Source organism: Pseudochaenichthys georgianus, chromosome 11 (assembly GCF_902827115.2).
Source record: "Pseudochaenichthys georgianus chromosome 11, fPseGeo1.2, whole genome shotgun sequence".
Taxonomy (NCBI): domain Eukaryota; kingdom Metazoa; phylum Chordata; class Actinopteri; order Perciformes; family Channichthyidae; genus Pseudochaenichthys; species Pseudochaenichthys georgianus.
This window is the reverse complement of record NC_047513.1, coordinates 10,873,097-10,893,050: the sequence shown is the minus strand read 5'-3', so window position 1 is coordinate 10,893,050 and position 19,954 is coordinate 10,873,097. Positions and strand designations below refer to the sequence as shown.

The 19,954-nt window shown below is 40.0% G+C and overlaps 1 protein-coding gene and 1 long non-coding RNA gene across 5 annotated transcripts in view; one reads left to right on the top strand and one right to left on the bottom strand.

Moving 5' to 3' along the window:
• LOC117454779 (protein FAM131B-like) overlaps positions 1–19,954 on the top strand; it is a 53,293-nt gene that overhangs the window by 2,628 nt on the left and 30,711 nt on the right. For 3 of the 4 annotated variants that reach the window (XM_034093958.2, XM_034093959.2, XM_034093955.2), the window contains exon 2: positions 9,673–9,710. In XM_034093958.2, the coding sequence (XP_033949849.1) occupies positions 9,673–9,710 (38 nt within the window). The remainder of the gene's footprint in view (positions 1–9,672; positions 9,711–19,954) is intronic. The other variant, XM_034093957.2, reaches the window with a different exon arrangement.
• On the bottom strand, positions 9,961–12,323 carry LOC117454780 (uncharacterized). The gene is made up of 3 exons (XR_004553027.1): positions 12,225–12,323; positions 11,266–11,337; positions 9,961–10,015 (listed from the first exon to the last, which is right to left on the bottom strand). It is a non-coding gene; the product is annotated as an uncharacterized lncRNA (long non-coding RNA).

Sequence of the window (19,954 nt, the reverse complement as noted above, 5' to 3'; positions counted from 1 at the left end):
GTCTCCATTGAAGGGAGTATAAAGGCTGAGATATTTTTAGGCTCTGTCGATATGCAGCGCTCCCTGGCAGAAAGCACCGGATCAATGTGGACGCCATCGATGAGGATGTTCGGACCATATGTTGAGAATACAATAAGAAATATCGGCTCTTGGTGCGAAGTAGACTGATAAGTGAGTCCAGGCTGTCCTATTGACTTCAGCTGTTGAATCCACTTCAATCAGCCTCATCAAAAAGGGAGATGAAAGAGAGTTTGTGGGCTAAAGGAGGATTTTTAAAGCTTTGAACAATTAACTGTTCTTCTGATGAGAGTGTGGAAAGCTCAAGAAGATTTCCTCTTGAAACAAGTGATGCTCAACAACTTGAGCAATTTTCTACACAAGCACCATTATCCTCACTAGTGTTATTTTTTAGGTGAAGTTGATCTAATTATAAACTTGCCTTAAAGTATTTGAATGTCTCCTGAGGGAGCTGTGTGGGGGAGAAGCAGCTTCTTATCTCAGCTTTCACCACCAGATATTAGAGATGTTAGTTATAATTTATATTAACATGGGGGAGGCCTCTCCTTTCATCCCCACTTAGATCTAAAATCCTTCATCATCCGAGCCGCGCTGACTCAAACAGGTCGTGGCCTCCTGTTCTGAGGCATGGTGTGTATAATTAATCTAATTTTAGCGTTGACAGGGTTATACTGGACAGAGATTTTAGTTTTCATTCAGCTTAATGATGCGTTAAAAGATAGTGATTCCAAGAAGAAACTTTTGTTTCAGATCTTCTGCAATGTGAACATGTGCACTGCTTTCCCGATTAAGAGTCATTGGTTATATATTTAGGATATAATCTTCACATGGAAAATCATTTCACAAATTAACTGAGAGAGTGAGGCACAAAGTAGAAAGAAAATTAAAATCATTTACTGAAATTAAGCGTGAAAGCGAGCTAAAAAGCAGTGAGAGCCGTGCTGGAAGCATTTGTTAAAAATGGAACAAAAAAACATGATAATCCTGCAATGTTTTATGTAATTTATGCAGAGAAATGCAAATGATTGCCAAATCTGTGGATTTACTGCTTTTTCGCCGTTTGTTGTTTGTGTTAGCACAATGTCCAAGGATGTGTGACATAGATGCTGGGTAGGAACTGAATGTGGCCAAATCAAAAGAGGAAAGCATACAGGGTGGATGCTATCTCAGTAGCTCCTGAATAGCCCAAACTTTTAAGAAGGAACTTATTCTTGCATACCTGATATAGTTGAACGCTCTGTTGTATGGAAGCCTGTTTGCGCCACAGAAAAAAACCAAAACCTTAGTATCTCAATATATTGACTTAGCTATCTCAATATATTGACTTACTATCTCAATATATTGACTTACTATCTCAATATATTGACTTAGCTATCTCATTATATTGAGTTATATATTTTTATTGAAACAATTATGTCAAATACAGAATAACGCACATAGACATCAATATTCATCATATAAGCAGTACAACTTTATATTAAGGTACACACATTAACCATCAACTAGTTGTTAATTAACATGCATATTAGCAGTATATTGGCTCTTTATTAGTCATTATAAAACACTTATTAATGCCTTATTCTACATGACCATATTCTAAAAATAATAGGCCATTAGTTGAGAGTTTTTCCTCAATAACTCTCTAATTAGTCCTTATTTATTGCAAGTAAGGAAGTTGTTGTACATGAGTTTGGTCTTAATATGCTCTCCTCAATATGTCTAAATAACTAAAAATAGGTATTTCTATCCAAGAATATGTTCCCTATTCTAAAGTGAAGTATTGTTCATAACCAATAAGCTATAGTTTGACTCTAATTGACCTGAACAGGTTCCCTATTCTAAAGTTGCCTCCTCTTCACACTTTGTAAATACATGATAGCACACAACTACTGAAATTAACCTCAACAGTACATGAACAAAGTAGGCTCACGTTGAAATATATTATATGTTTTATTAATGAACCACTAAAGAGAGGTTTATACCAAAGCATGTCAAGTTTCTCCAAGGCTGAGAACACATGCCTGTACTTTTTAATAAAACTGATTTTTAACAGAGCTTATGTATTTGTGATCATACTGTGTGACCTGCGTGTATGTACTTACACAATAGGTGTACAGTTCTCTCTATGTGTTGTACTGTCTCAGTGTGAACATAGATTAAACAGCCAGCCAAACTCTTTTGAGAGCCAGGGAATGAGCAGCCATGCTCCTTTATTGAATTATTTGCAGTCCACTGACATTCAAACGGAGTGAAACTATAACAAATAAGTTACAAGGCACTTAATGATCTCATACATGCAAGTGTAACATACACAGATTACTTGTAGAATATGGTCATGTAGAATAAGGCATTAATAAGTGTTTTATAATGACTAATAAAGAGCCAATATACTGCTAATATGCATGTTAATTAACAACTAGTTGATGGTGAATTGTACCTTAATATGAAGTTGTACCACTTATCTGATGACCATTGATGTCTATGTGCCTTATTCTGTATTTTACATAATTGTTTCAATAAAAAAAAAAAATATATATAACTCAATATAATGAGATAGCTAAGTCAATATATTGAGATAGTAAGTCAATATATTGAGATAGTAAGTCAATATATTGAGATAGCTAAGTCAATATATTGAGATAGTAAGTCAATATATTGAGATAGCTAAGTCAATATATTGAGATAGTAAGTCAATATATTGAGATAGCTAAGTCAATATATTGAGATAGTAAGTCAATATATTGAGATAGTAAGTCAATATATTGAGATAGCTAAGTCAATATATTAAGATAGTAAGTCAATATATTGAGATAGCAAGTCAATATATTGAGATAGTAAGTCAATATATTGAGATAGCAAGTCAATATATTGAGATAGTAAGTCAATATATTGACTTACAGGATTTTTTTTTCCTGTGGCGCAAACAGGCTTCCATACTGTTGTGCCAGTAATTGGCTACAACCACGACAAGTAAAACTGATTTAACCTTTTCTACACAGCTGGCCTTAGATATACATATTTTGTTGGTTACAAAATTACATTACAGTTGTAGAATATGAATATCGAACACTTTGACTTTACTTTTACTCAGCGATCTTGGGTTGTTTTTATTTCTCTTTCATCTTTTCCTTTGTGTTTTGAGAATTCACCCAGAGACCTCAAACTTAAAATCCAAATGTCTCCACTGATGCCGAGTCATTATCATTGCACCGCTAACGCTCACCACACTAATCCTGCTGCCACTTCCTCCAGACTGAGTAGAATTACCCATCTGTCTACATCATCTATAATAAAAACCGAGCTTAGTCATTGTGAGCTTAGTGACAGAAAAGCAAAGCAATGTCACATTTGACAAAAGCATACTTGACGTTCGTGGTCTGGGAACTTTCTGCGATACAACTTTTCATACAGGGCAGAACATATATGTTATCCCATACAATACACAGGATGTACAGGAGGGAAAAGATAAAAGAACACTGGGCATAAACCGAAAGAATATACACATATCTTAGTCTTTTGAAACGGCATTAAACCTACTGTTACACCACAGAGCAGCATGTGTGCAACAGCAGCCAAAGCTGACCAGCAAATAGTTAGGAACTGAAACGATAATCACAGTAACATCAGAACTGTATGAGAAGGAGAGGCCGAGGGACAAGGACACAAATAACTGACTGTCATAACCTCACAATACATTGATTGAATCTATTTGTTAGTACTTCTGCAATAAAGCAAGTTTTATTTTAGATTTGCTGAGGTATAATATCTATGAATTTCTTTGTAGGTAGAAGGCTAACAATTTGGCCAAAATCAATTTCTGATGTTATGTTATTTTTTGTTATTGTAATTGATTCCCCTTTAATGCCACGTTAACTACGGCATATAATAATACGAATAACTGAACTAATTCTCCATGTCCACTTGTTGCTGATGTTTGTGGTAGAGGAGCTGTAGATGTTGCACTAACATCTGTAGCATGGTCAGTAGCAGTAGCAGTAGCTACTGACCATGCTACAGCAGTGAGCAGCAGAGGTGGGGAGAGGTGGGGCTATGGCTTCATCGTTATCAGGAAATGATCGTATAGGGCGTACACACGGAGCCGTTTGCCCTCCCAGAGCGTTCTGTTTGCAGATCTATTCACCTTGGGACCCGTTATCATTTGCGGGGTCCGTTTCTGCGTTTCCGTTACGGCCTCGTGTGAACGAACGGGCTATACGAAAGAGAAAAGTAGCGGATACAACCGTTTGCATTCTCGTGTAAACAGCACATCTATGCCTGTGCCGTCACATAGAGTGGCGAAGTCCCTCCCCTTCCGGGGGAGCTCCATGGGACCTTATTTCGGAAAAATTATGTATTGAAGTCAAAGATTATCTTTCGATCCCGTTTTGAATCGTGCCACTAATTACACATATGATGTTTGTTAATTTAAAAGATAATTTTGCAAGCCAAAAAATTAAAATGTGTCATAAAACTGTGAAGTAACACATTGTTTTGTGTGAAACGCTTAATGAACTACATCTCTGGTCTCGCAGACTCTCACAACAACACACGTCACCAAGATGGCCGTCACTACTGTCTTGTCAAAAAAGTGATCGACTACCCTCACTATCAACACAATGAAACACGTCCAGAAGAATGTCATGCAAAGCTGCCTGCCTGCCTTCCTTTGATTCTCTCTGAACTGCCTGATCTTTTTAATGTTTAATGTCAACCATTTGTGCAAATAGCATGAAGTAGAACAGATCGTCGATGCTAATGTAGCGTTAGCGTTAGCATTTCTCCCCTGGGTTTAAATGGTGTATTATAGAATCATCACACCGGTGTGACAGTAATCTTCAAAGGGTTCACGAAATATGACTACTACTCTTACTGTTTAACATTTTGGGTTACTTAATGTTACTTAATGTTAAGGCTAATAAAAATGACAAGGCTAAGACTGTAATGCTAACTAACGTGCTTGCTACTAGCTAGGTAGCTAACTTGATCCAGCCAGCCACTCCTGGTCCTTTCATCAGACGGGAAGCGAAAGAACGAGCAAGACCCATTGCTGGTATGATAACAACCTGGTACTAAGCACACAGGCATCTTGTTAAAGTTATCTTAGCTATCTCTTATATTTAGCGGAGGAAAACAATTGTGACATCAGTTATGACATCACTTACGCGACTCTGGGATTTGTAGTCTTTCTAGTTGCATATTTTTCACAGTCTTATATTTCAACAGTTTTATGACAAACTGTGACATGGAAATGATTTTTTAAGATTGACAAACATCATATGTGTAATTCGTGGCACAATTCAAACGGGATCGAAAGATACGTTGTCTCTCTCTATTGACTTCAATACATAATTTTTCCGAAATAAGGTCCCATGGACCGGAAGTAGATGGGCGTGACTTCGCCACTCTATTGAGTAAATAGTGCTGGAAGATGGAAGCGATTCATTTTCCAATTTTGAATAATCATAAGTGAGCAGAACGTGGTAATAGTCGTGTCCAGCCTGTGTCTTCATCTCTGAATCAGCAGCTGAGTATGCAAGATACTGCCAGCACAATAAAAATTACATGAACGCCAACCATAATGACATACCATGGAGACATTACAGCTTTACATGTGGGCTTTCACAAGTTGCATTGTATTACCTCATTTACTGTTAAGGTCAGACTGAAGGTCGTCGTGTAGTGAAAGGACAGGTTAAGTCGGTCCTCATCAGAATCTTCAAGCTGTGGCCAGGCATCAGCACATTTTCAATTTTCTCACCGCTAAATTATTAAAATAGCACTCGATTACTTATGATAATAACTTACAGTAATAATAATATATTTTATTTCTATAGCGCTTTTCTTGAACCCCAAGACGCTTTACATTTGGGAGGGAGGGTAGACAAAGAAAACAAAAACAAAGCCAAAAAGAAACAAAACAAAACAGAAAAGCAGTCAGGAGGAAGTTGATTGAGAGGGGGGGGGGGGCGCTTATGGATACAGAGTTGAAGAGGTGGGTTTTGAGGCGGGACTGGAACAGGGTGAGGGACTCAGACTCACGGAGGTATTTGGGGAGGGAGTTCCAGAGCTTCGGGGCTGCCACAGAGAAGGCTCTATCCCCGAAGCTCCGGAGTTTGGCCTTGAGGATGGAAAGCAAACTGGCTGAGGTGGATCTGAGGGACCGGGGTGGTTGGTAGAGGATGAGGAGGTCAGTGAGGTAGGGGGGGGGGGGGGCAGATGGTGGAGGGCTTTGAAAGTGAGGACCAGGAGTTTGTAATGGCTCCCCGTTTGTGAAACGGGGAGCCAGTGGAGTTCTTTGAGGACCGGGGTGATGTGATGCCATGATTTGGTGTGGGTGAGGAGTCTGGCGGCTGCGTTCTGGACACGCTGGAGTCTATTGAGGGATGTAGTGCTGATGCCGTAGAGGAGTGAGTTGCAATAGTCAAGGCGGGAGGAGATGAAGGCGTGAATGAGTCGCTCAGCTGCAGGGCGGGTGAGAGAGGGACGGAGTTTGGCAATATTTCGGAGGTGGAAAAATGAGGTTTTTACAACTTGACGGATGTGGGGCTCGAGGGAGAGGGTGGGGTCAAATATAACGTCAAGGTTGCATGCCTGGGTGGAGGGGGAAACAGGGGTGCCATCAATGGTGACTGTCAGGTTGGGGTTTTTGCTGAGGGTGGATTTGGAGCCGATGAGGAGGAGTTCAGTTGTATTGCTGTTGAGTTTGAGGAAGTTGTGTTGCATCCAGGATTTTATTGCAGTCACACAGGATTCGATGTGGGTGAGGGGGGGGTTGTTGGGGGATTTGGTGCGGAGGTAAATCTGGGTGTCGTCGGCGTAACAGTGAAAGTCCAGGTTGTATTGGCGGAGAATCTGACCAAGGGGAAGGATGTACATGATGAAGAGGAGGGGGCCGAGTACTGAACCTTGGGGAACACCTTGGGTGACTGAAGCTGTTGCAGAGGAGTGGTTGTTGAGGGAGATGAAGTGGGATCTGTCGGAGAGGTAGGACTGGAGCCACCTGAGTGCAGTACCTTCGATACCGATGTCCTGGAGTCGGGTAAGCAGGATGGTGTGGCTCACGGTATCGAAGGCTGCACTCAGGTCGAGGAGGATGAGGATGTTGAGGGAACCAGTGTCAGCAGAGGTGAGGAGGTCATTGAGGACTTTGATGAGGGCCGTTTGTGTGCTGTGGTGGGGACGAAAACCAGACTGAAGGGGTTCAAAAAGCTGGTTGGTTTGGAGATGGCGGTGGAGTTGTTTGGAGATAATGCATTCTATTGTTTTTGAGAGAAAGGGGAGGTTGGAGATGGGACGGTAATTACTGAGGGAGGAGGGATCCAGACCAGGTTTCTTGAGGATGGGAGTGACAGCAGCAGTTTTGAAGGCAGAGGGAACGGTTCCTTGGGACAGGGAGGAGTTGAAAAGGTTGACAAGGTAGGGGCAGGGGACGGGGAGACAGGACTTCAGTAGAGGGTTAAGGGAGCAGGTTGTGGGTTTGGAGGAGCTGATCAGTTTGAGTATTTCAGGGGGGGTAACCAGAGTGAACTGAGAGAGGCGGCCGTGGGGAGGAGGGCTCGGGAGGTCCAGGGAGATGGGGGGAGAAATTGTGGCGGGGGATGCTGGGGGAGATGTATGTGTGTCAGATGCAGCGGATAGGGAGAGATTAATGGCAGTGATTTTGTCAGAGAAAAACTGGAGGAATTAACTGCATAAAGTGGAAGTGGAGGAAGGGAGGGTGTCAGCACGGGGTTTGAGGAGCTTGTTGGCGGTGGAGAAGAGGGTCCTGGGGTTATGGGAGGGGTCGGTAAAGATGGTGGAGAGGTAAGCAGTTTTTGCGGCAGTGAGGGCGTCTCTGTAGGTAGTGAGATGGAGTTTGTAGGATTGAGGGATGATTTCTTGGTTAGGCGTTCAAGCTGGCGGCCGGTTTGCTTCAGCTTACGGAGTGCAGGGGTGAACCAGGGTGAGGAGGTTTTAAAAGTGACATTTTTCCTTTTGAGGGGGGCCAGGCTGTTGAGGGAGGCGAGTAGGGTGGAATTAAGGTGGTTGAGTTGTTCATCGGGTGAGCTGAGGTTCGAGTCCAGGGGGAGAGTAGAGGAAAGCAGGTCGGAGAGGTGCTGAGGATCAACAGAGCATACATTACGGAAGGTGATGTTCCTGGATGGGGGGGGGGGTGGCGGACGGGGGAGGCGATGGTGAACTGTATGAGTTTGTGGTCAGAGAGGGGAAAGGGGCAGGGGCGGAGGTCGAGTACTGGGAGGTTGGTGGAGCAGACAAGGTCAAGGATGTGTCCTTTATCATGGGTGGGGAAGGTGACATATTGGGTAATTGAGAAATTGTCCAGAAGGGAGGAGAATTCAGAAGCGAGTTTGCAGGTGGGGGAGTCCATGTGGATGTTGAGGTCATCGAGGAGTAACAGACGTGGGGAGAGGGATGAAGCAATGGTGAGGAGTTCAGTGAGATCAGAGAGGAAGGAGGGGTGTGGTTTGGGGGGGGCGGTAAATGAGGATAACTGTCAGTGAGGGAGAGGCTTTGAAGGCGAGGAATTCGAAGGATGGTACTGAGGGGAGGGTGAGTTCCGTAGTCCGGATGTTGTGGTTGTAGATGACAGCCAGCCCACCACCACAGCGTGAGGGGCGGGGTTTAGTGATGTAATTAAAACCAGGGGGGGATGTTTGGTACAGTATGGCTTTCATCACATTCAAATATTAAGAGTAATCTCTAGCCTTAATGACTCAGACGGCTGGTGCCCTGTGTGCCAAAGCTTGGTGTGGATAATTAATCAAATGTTAGCGTGTGAGTGAGAAGTAGTGGACAGCGCTGACATCTTCCCTTAGTGAGGGTGTTGACGGCTGCGTCAGTTTGACATATTGTTATCTCCTTTTTGGTCCCCGTCCCTCACGCACTCCTCCATCTTACCCTTCTCCTTCCCTCGCTCGGCCTCTCCTATCATAATATGCTTGCACCTGTGTTTCCTGCCATGATCTGATACCTGTATCTAGTAGGGCTGCACGATATATCGTGTCGTGACGATAATCGGGATATGCGCATGCGCGATATTCACATCGCAGGATGTGCGATTTTTAAAACAAAAAATTAAAATAAAAGAGTAAAACAAATGTTTAGGACTTGTGATATTAAATAGGCAAATTAACTCAAACACGTCATGTTGCAATTATTTTGCTTCTTGCTATAAAAGGAAAACTTGTGCGGCTCTCATGTCAGGGGTACTTGAGTGAGTGACATGCAGGCTCTGCATGCACAGCAAGCCACCAATCACAATCAAATCTCCAAAGCAAACGGACCCGGTGATTAAAGGTAAAAACACTGAATAAAGTCGTTTCATGTGTTTCTCCAGGGCAGTTCGGCGCAGCTAACCGAGCTAGCTCAGCTTGTAGCTCTGATAACTTAAGAACCAGACGTCCGTGACTAAAATCCGTCATCCGGTTAAATATAGTATTAAAATACCAATTGTATAGCATTAAAGTTCAAGAAAGGATGGTTTGTGAAAAAAAAAACGGTATTTTCTTCAATTCCTGTATGTTTTCATATCACAATATATATCGTAGGGGGGGGGAAATCGCAATGTCAGTTTTTTCCAATATCGTGCATCTAGAGAAGCACCTGTGATAATGAAATTATCTTTAATTCATCTCTGTTTCTCTCTCTCTCCAGCAGTGGATGCGGTGCCGGTACAGAAAGATGGGGATCAGGTAAACATTGTATTATCTTTTTTTCCTTCCTATTGTCTCATTTCTGCACATCTCAATCTTTTTTCCCATTTTGTTGAAAGCCACTGTGACATCATTCAAAACACAGCAGGGCTGGTGTCCTCAGCTCTCCTCTTTACGTCGGAACAGACCGCAGACAGAGAAATGGAGATGTGTGATTGTGTTTTTTTTGTCGCCTCAAATCTGTATGGAGGTGATAAAAAGGAGAGCTGTTACTCACCCAGAAAGCCCTCCTGCTGTTTGACGGCCAGGCCTCTGCCTCATGAAAGGTCGCCCAGATCTAAACTCTGGAAAATAATAAATTATTCACTTTGTATTATTTTATTTTTCACAGACAGTGTGTGCAGGTGTGTATCGTTTTACTGCAGTACAGTACAGAACATATACAAACAGTGAGAGGGTTTCATTGTTTTGCCTCTGCCCTTCAATTCCACCAATTTGCTAAATCAAAGTCTGTTTAAAAGTACTCCTGCACATGTGAAGACAAGTATTAAAACGCCTTCCATGTCTCCAGAGGTGGCTGTGTGATTATATATTGATATCTATTTTATATATAATATGATAAATTGCGTTATGTGACATGACATGAGTCAGCGTCGTTTAAGGGTGAAGAAGACAAATTCTAAATTGAGAGAAATCTGTGTTTGTGGAATTAGAAATTATTCAGAAAAAAAAGATATTCATAATTACTAGCATAACCCAACTCAATCTGACTGAACTGCAGTCATTGTGGGTAATGTAGGGAAAGTAAGGAAGGAGGAGACTTGAAATAAAAATGACGTTGGTTTCGGCTGTATGTAGTAATGTTGTTGTTTTCCTTTTTAAACTTACCATTAATTTAACTAAGGATGTGAAGGATGCTCAGACCTTTGCATTAACAGGGTAATGCCCAATTTTATGAAAATGCACCAGGACAATCTTCCCTACATAGACTTGAAGCCGAAGTGTTTCAGGTCAGACAGCGGGTGTACGGATCAGGACTGGAGTGGTGGGCACACACACGGTGTGGCTTCAACTCACTTGTATTTTCAATATTGAGTAATCTTAATATTGACATTTGGTCAATAACATGTATTTTTCATTATAATAAACAGATATGGCATATGTCAGAGGCAGATGATTAATTATTATTTATCATCATTGAGTAATTATCAAAACAGTTGGTTGTTTTCTGTAGCTCAATAAACTGATAAGGGTGTATTTGCTGAGTTATTCTTATCTTAAGAAGCAGTAATGTATCACATATTAACCTTACTTTCCTACTAAATGAGTATGGTGGATAACCATTCAAAATTTGTATTGTCCCATGAAAATGTAAATGCTTTTTTGGAGGACTTTTGAACCACATGGCAGAATGTTATTTACAAATGCTGAATATGTCTCAATATCCTCTCAAATCGTATATGTATCAGGCTTCAGAAAGGTTATATTAGCCAAACCTTTGTGTACTCCTGTGCGTATGCCTGCACTCTCATGAATGGTTGTGCGTGCGTCTGTGTGTGCGTGCCTGTGTGTGTGTGTGTGGATAGTCTCTTACCAAGGCCACAGAGCTGCTCTCCCCAGGGCTCAGACTATTACTGAGCCATGTATCACTTCTCAGCTGTGGGCCCTGGGGAGAGAGAGGGAGAAAGACAAAAACACAGACATCCATCTTATTGTCTCTCCTTCACTGGCGGCTGCTTTCTCTTCTTTAGTCATTTTTCCTCATACACAAGGGTTGGAAGGCCAACATGCACCTGTAGTTTTATAACTTATAGATATTATTAAGGTATATTTGTTTAAATTACTGCTAAGTTAGTTATAATGTATAAGTTAAACAGCAAGATGGAAATTACATGTCTATTCCACTGATTTCTGTCTGCTTCCCTCCTGCCTGGAGAAAACAGAAGGGGATTTATATGAATATTGCTTATATTTTTGGTTCCGTGTTTGCATTCGGTGGGCACAGCATCATTAGTGGATTTCTTTTTTTTTTTATTGAGTGTTGCTCCTCTTGAGCTCTGATCCCATGGCAGCCCTCAAGTTGTTTACTTCCACAAACACGACTGCTCTGCGTAATTTATAGACCTCCAGAGAGGGAGGCCTGCAAGTGGAGAGGGAAATAAAAAAATATATATATAATACAGAAGCTCAGGGATATGATTTAGACTCAAATGGGGGGCTAAGGACCATGTGTGACAAACAAAACCAAAACTGACAGACAAAGTAAATAATCTCAGGCAGATTCAGAAACGCAAACACACTAATTATAAAAGTGGAATGAAAAAATGACAGGCTGTGACTGTGAGAGAACACATAGAGATCTAAACATCAAATAGAGTTAACAAAGTAGTACAATTTAAGAAATCTAATCTTCAGAAAATACCTAAAAAATAAGGCTAAGTGTCTTAATTCATGCTAACCAACTGTGCTTTGAGCTAAATGCTACATAGGCATGCTAACATTCTCAAATGTACAATGGTAACATGCTTTTTCCTAGCAGGAATAATTGTTTACCATAGTCCTCGTCTTAGTTTAGAGTGTAAGCATGCTAATGGTTGAGCACTAAACAAGTGCATCTAAGGCTGGTAATGTCGGGTTTTGCAGGTATTTGGCAGCCTGTCCTCCTACAAAAAACGACCAAATAGGTCGATTGTTTAAGCACCTTAGATTACGACCCATAGCCACGTTTTAAAGTGTAGCACCTCTAGTGGTCGTGTAAGAAACAACATGCTCCCGTTTATTTACAAATAACCCTCTCTGGAAAATCCTAAATTGTAGAACAGTTTGGCCATTAAAATGCTTTTTGATTATATTTCTAGCGAGAAGTGTATAGTACTTTTAGAATCCACGTCCAGTGGAAGTGTAGGATCTATAGTTTGATAAATATTACGAAGATGATTTGAGGTCTCGCCAGGATAACGTGTATATGCGGCAGCTTCCATGTAAAGTTAGCGTGGGTGAAAACAGTATTTCCGGTCTCGAAGTTTTCATAATAAAACCGGATATATTCCCCTCACTGTCAAATGATTACACAGTGATATCTGCATTACTCATCCACTAAAAAACATCAGTTTATCCTTGTGAATTACACAATACTGATTGGTTTAAATTGTGTACAATGCTTTTGTGTTTTTAACCTTCGAGTCAGAGAAACAAATAGTTTTTTAGGAGTTTAGACACTACAGTTTCCGAAGACACTACACTACCCAGAATCCCCAGCTATCGTTTGGGACTACAACATCCGCCTTGCTTTACAAACCCCGTGATTAGTCATCAAGCCCTGTGATTGGATGTTGGAGTGGCAGTGCGAAAAGGTTACGCTGTCAAACAGCTCTTTGAAATGGAATGGAACCACGGCAGACTTTCCAAAACTGGAATTGGACGGGTCCAGCCCCCGGCTCCAGCTTCCCTCCCCCCCCCCCCCCCCCAGAACTACACATGCTGGCTATTGTGTGTTTCGCAATATATGGCACGTCTCTTTATAAGACGTTTTCGTATTTCCCACAATTAGAAGTTGGCAGTATTAAACGTGTACACCCTGGAGGTTTAGGGGATACGAAACACAGTGGTGTTATCAATTGTAAAACATATAATTAATAAATGGTGAAATAATATACCCACATGACACCTAAGGTCAGAAGAGCTTTATTTAACAGATGGTTTTATGTCTACCCCTCCTGTTGTCATTGATAAGCCGGAAACATGCACTTGTCAAGGTTCAGAGGCAAATTTTGCAAATATGGCAGTAGCCATCGATCATCTTAAGATAAGATAAGATATACTTTATTGATCCCAAGTTGGGAAATGTTTTTGTTACAGCAGCATGTACTACTTTGTTCTACTCCACTACAATTCAGAGGTTAACCTGGTATTTTTACTCTACTACATTTATTTTTGTTACTTTGCAGATTCTGATTAATGATGTGAAATATAAACAACCCTTAAATCAGACTTTAGTTACACCTGAGTAAAATTCAGCCTTATCAGTTTGTCTGTTTTGCACATCCTCCTGTTAATATCTTTGGACGTTCTGCACTAAATTGTTTTATTGTAGAGATCACTACAGTATCTTCTTGATATTTTCCATTCTATATTTCTATCATTGACCCCTATTTTGTATGTAGGCTACTCTTAATATTTAAATGTTTTCATCAAATATAACTTATTCTACAACTAAATTCAATAACGTGCTTTAACCACTAGGAGGTGCGGTTTAGACCAGTGGTCTAGTTAATACAACATAATAATATCGTACATAATATGACTATTCACTTTATTGTGAGTTTAAAACAGAACGTTAAAGGAAAATACAGTTTCAGTCTCTCGATGTGAAGCTTATGCATTGTACCATGAACTTGTATAGACCTGTAACAGTCAACTGCATGAGGAGTTGGAAAGGTAGTTCAGAAAATCAGTAATATCTTTAAAAACTACAAAAAAGTCCCTTTCTATCAGCTGTGCACCGTTATGGTGTAAATACAGACTATCTACTAATTGGATCAAATATAAAAGTCAGCCGAATTAGTGTTGATACTGCAAGGAGACGTATTGTGTGAAGAGAAATGGAAGATGTTGTTTAATTGTTGATATATGTATGGTCCACGTCACGTATTCAGTTTTGGCGGCATCTCTTCCAGTTTGTCAAAAGGTCTTCTGATCAGGGCTCTATAAATACATATCTACGGCAGATCTGTAATATTTAATGCAGCCGAACCGTGTATTGCAATGCCGTTATGTGATGACTTTCAAAGAGAAAAGCAAGAGCACTCGGAATAAAGTTTTATTATTATTTTTTGAATGTTTTCCGATTTCATATCACATAAACACCATATCCCGACGTGCATTGCGGCGTGATTTTAGCCTATCAAAACCTCTGAAAACAGAAAAGTGTCTCTCAGAATCGAAAGAGAAAAACCTATGGGAAAAACACAAAAGCATTGAACAGAATTTAAACCAATTAATGTCGTATAATTAACTAGGATAAACTGATGTTTTTTAGTGGATGAGTAGTGCAGATATCACTGTTAAATCATTTGATCATTGGTTTTATTATGAAAACGGCGAGACCGGAAATACTGTTTTCAACCCGTAACTTTACATGGAAGCTTGCCGCATATACACGTTCTCCTGACGAAACCTCAAATCATCTTCGTAATATCTATCAAACTATAGATCCTACATATCGACTGGACGTGGATTCTAAAAGTACAATATATACTTCTCGCTAGAAATCTAATCATAAAGCGTTTTAATGGCCAAACTATCCTACAATTTAGGATTTTACAGAGAGGGTTATTTGTGAATAAACAACCCTCTGTAACGTTTGCATTCAACGGGAGCACTCGAGGCCGACAATTTTAAAACGTAATTATAGGTCGTATTAAGCGCTTGAACAATCGACCCATTTGGTCGTATGAGTTGGAGGACTTGTTGGTATTTGGTTATAATTCAAATAGTCTACATATTGAACTTCTATATGAAAAGTTAAGGGGTCACAACTTTAACTACAACGTTCTTGAAGGGGGCATGAATGTGTGTAGTAAACCTCACAGCAATCCACTCCAAAATGACGTCAGCTTCATGGCGGCACCAGTGAGAAAGTCAGGGTATCTCTAAAGTCAGTAGGATTCATCTTCTGGACACCATGAATGTCTGCAAATTATTGTATTGCAATATGTCAAATAGTTGAGATAGCGTCAACATTTGTCAACAGATGTTTTCAAATGTGTCCTTGTTTTGTACTGCATTACGCAATAATCAACTGAAAAGTTCACCACAGACACAAACAACAGCTCAAGTTGTACTAATGATTGGGAATCTAAGCTATGAGCTCATCATGCTGGACCCACACATTACAACGCTATCAACTTCAGCGAGGAAAGGCCCCTGCAGCACAAGCCTCTGGAAAAGGCACATTAACTGAAATATTAGCCTATTTGTGGTTCCACTAAAAGTCTGATCAATAGAGAGTGCTCCTCTCAGATCTCCTCTGAGGATAAACACCTGCCAAATTCACAAAAAAGCCTAACCAAAAGGATGCAAAACAGATCTAAATGATATAGGGTGCAGCTTAACTAAAGACTTAATGTTCGGCCATTAGTGTTTTTCCTCAGTTCAGGGCTTCAATTTAGTTTCTACAAAACAATACTATACATTTTCTTGAAAGCTGTGGCTAGACATTTCGTCATTATTTGATTTCTTTAATGTTTTCCATCAGCATTTGAATGTTTCTGAATTGTAAAAACTTCTGAAACCGCATTCAAATCATGTAACAGCAAAGCTAATGAAGTTCCTAAAAGATATTCAGCTCTGAAAGCTAAATAATCCCACAGTGTTAAATGTTTCAATTCAGTTGCTTATCTTGCATGCATTACAAAATCCTATCACTGGTTTCTATTATACGCTTTAATAATACTACTTATTTTATATCCTTATGTCACGTATTGTTCCACTGAACCACTGATATGAAGCAGCCAAAGAAATATTAAATTAAAAAGACCTCCTAACCAGCAAAATTCATCCGCCACAGTGTTTTTTTTTTTGCCTCCCTGAATATATTCTTAAGCGTTTAATGAATACCTGTTATTATTGTAAGTTCAATGTTTTGTCAAATAAACGACTTGTGTATATATTATTATATTATTGCAGTTGAATGATTGGTAGTATTCTCCTGCTATGACACATGAACCACACTACATTATATTGTAACAAGGCACTGTTACCCTGAGAAGGTAAACAGGTATAGAAAAAGGACAGATGGATAGAGGTAGTCATTATTTTGTAAACTGCCTTCTTCAGGAAAATGCTTTATGATGGAGTAATTGCGATTCAACCAGCTGGGCACAGAGTTACATGTTGAGCTGAGAGACCTCCAACGTCATTGTGGCTGAATGGATTTTTAGTTTCATTGGCATTATGCTGCCATATTTTACTTCCATTCAGGAAAATACAATATTGGCAAGGCTACAGGGAGAGGCGCAGCTGTATACTTTATGGAGTCGATCTGAATACAAAATATGAGCAAACACTTATTACAAAGACAGCGATGACGCCTCATTTTTTGTCCAGGAGAGCTTAACATTCACACACTCGGGGGGGTGTCTGAGTCCAAATCCTGCAACCTCTGATGCAAGCTGTGTTAAACACACACAGTCCAAGGACAGAGATGACACCTCTATTACCAGTTCCTCACACCTTCAACTACAATCCTGATTAAAACCTCCTGCACTGTTTTTTTCCAATTCATTTAAGATACTATGACCCTGGATATTGTTGCGATTGCTTTTCCTGAATAAAGAACTTGGAAAGGGCAACACACAATGTTCGTCCATCAAGCACAACATAACAAAGTATCTGCAAAGGCTGACAGGGTTATCCAAGACACATATTGACTGATCAGCTGGGCCAGCTGCTGAGATTATTGATGGATGTTTAAAAGAAAGCTGGATGCAGCTGAAGGCTTTTGGGACCTAATGAGGGGGGAAAAGGGTATTTATGTGTTTGTAGTGGAAGGGAGAGTACTTCTTTCCTAATGATTCAATGGGAAAAAGTATTTCTAGGCTGTGTGGCATCACAAGATGGATCATAGTAATTCCAGGGTTTGGCTACTATGTACATTTATTACAATTTTCGATAAAATGTACTGGGATAAAGTCACTGTGCTATATCCTTACCTCGTATTGAATACATAAAATGTATTTTTTAAGCCATCCTAATGGCGTAACTCTAGCACTCACTCAGTCCATCACTTTGGTCCGGACATAAATATCTCGTGAACTGTTGGTTGAGCTGCGACATTCATTGTCCCCAGAGGATGAATCCTGCTGTGTTATCTCAGCAAAATATCTGAGCAACTATTGAATGGATTGGCATGAACAACGGTCCAAAAAGTCATGTCCCCCGATACAAATGTAATGTCTGACTGACTGGTCATCGTCTGTTCAAACGTACTTCGTGTTTGGTGCTAATAATCAAATGGAGAATATGGTACGGCTAAATGGCATCAAATACTGTTTAATGGATCAGTAATGAGCTAAAAAAGATATAAATTAACTAAATCTAAATATTTTTGCTACCATTAATTACCGTTACTTCTGCCCAGGTTAATCATTGTATAGGTTTTCACTTTCACAATATGTTATTAAGTAAAGTTTATTTTATTATAAAAATGCATCAAAGACTACAGTTGTAAATCTAAACAAGGTTTAAATACCATATTAGTCCATAGCTTCTGCAGATTAGGTTAAGTGGTCTAAAAGTAGTTTTACTATTAATAGGACACCATCGGGTCGGCAGAGGTTATAAAGTACTAAATATCCCTTTTACATTGAATACATTAACATTTCATTAGACAATTCCTAGACACAAAATGTATTATTCTTATGAGTGACAATCAAAACCATTATTTTTCAAACTAATAATGAGGTGGTTCCTCCTCGTATCTCTGAGTGATTTATTCTAGTTGTTGAACAATGAATTTGCCTCGTTCAAAGCTGCAGGCCTACTGCTGAGCATGTTCATTAGCTTTAGGGATTATATAAACCATTATTCAATTACACAGTTTAGTCTGTCAGCTGTGTGAAATTAACACAGTGAGTCTTATTGATTATTGCGTTAAAAATGTCCCTAATGTTAATTCTTATTATATAGTTTTGCTCCGTTGTGACGCAGGTGTGCATGCCACTGTCTCTGTATACATTATTCCCCAGATATTTCCCTGCACTTGTTAATAAGGATCACATGACACAAAAACCCAACAAGACGATTGGTGACTTGTAAAAGGCTTCTCTAAATCCATCTGCAATCTCAGCGGCTGCTTTGTTAGAGGAGGATTATTCTTATTCCTCAATCACATGTCATGAAAACAAACATCTCTGACATGAATATTACATCGATGCTTCCCAGAAAGCGAAAGGGGCTTTCAGGAAGTCAAATGTAATTCTAGCTTTCAGCTTTGGCTCGCCCATGGTTTCAATTAGCTAACCATTCGCTGATTTGACACCAGAGGACAAATGTTAATCAGGTCAAGAAGGCCTTAAACCAAGTCAGACCCAAATTCACATTCATAAGAAATATTCTAGTTATAGATTCTCTGAGCCCAGCAGCTGCTGATTAAAGCATGAATACATTCAAAGACGGAGGCCGAGTTCCATCTTAATGTTTTATCACCACTGCTTTGCCGCTTTTTGAAAGGTGCTTCTCCACCAGCAATGTTATCACTGTATTAGCATTTTTATTATTATTTGGTGTGCTTCTTTGGATGGCCTTGTGGGAATGAATGATGCGCCTTAACAGCTGCTCAAGATTATATTTTTATGTAAAAAACGTCTTTTGTATATTCTAAATCCCACAATTGAAGGTTCAATAGGAGAGGAACATCTTCCCTCACAATGAAATGCGGTTAATTCATAAATCTAGGGTATGAATGAGTTATTACTGTTGGCTTCGGGCAATTCTCTGCTGACAGAAAATAGCATATCATGACAATGAGTAGTCCAAAATCATAAGCATTGTGAATATGTTTGGTATTTAACTGATATGTATTAGAGGACTATTAAGTTAAGTTTATAACAGTTCAATCCAATCCAATCCACTTTATTTATATAGCACAGTTTAAAAACAGAGGGTTTGCCAAAGTGCTTCACAATGAACATAACATTATAATAAAATATAATATTACACGAATAGATAAAAAAAAGCACACATAAGAATAAATACAAGGCACATAAAGGCTATGGACAGACAGTGAAAGCATACAAATAGGTATGACATAGCTCAGACTGACTGGTAAGCGAGGGAAAATAGGTGGGTTTTTAGGCGGGACTTAAAAGCTTCAAGAGTGGGCGACAATTTAACATGAGGGGGCAGGTCGTTCCAGAGCCTGGGGGCTACCGATGAGAACGCTCGGTCTCCCCTGGTCTTTTTCTTTGTTTTTGGGACTACAAGCAGCAGCTGATCAGCCGACCTCAAAGCCCTTGAGGGGGTGTACACCTGTAAGAGGTCGGAGATGTACTCTGGGGCCAGCCCATTAAGAGATTTAAAAACAAACAATAAAATCTTAAAATGGACTCTAAAATGGACAGGAAGCCAGTGGAGCGAAGCCAGAACTGGTGTGATGTGGTCAAACTTGCGGGTTCCTGTGAGCAGCCGCGCCGCAGCGTTTTGTACAAGCTGCAGGCGGGCCAGCGAAGTCTTATTTAGGCCGGCATAAAGGGCATTACAATAATCTAAACGAGTTTAAACAA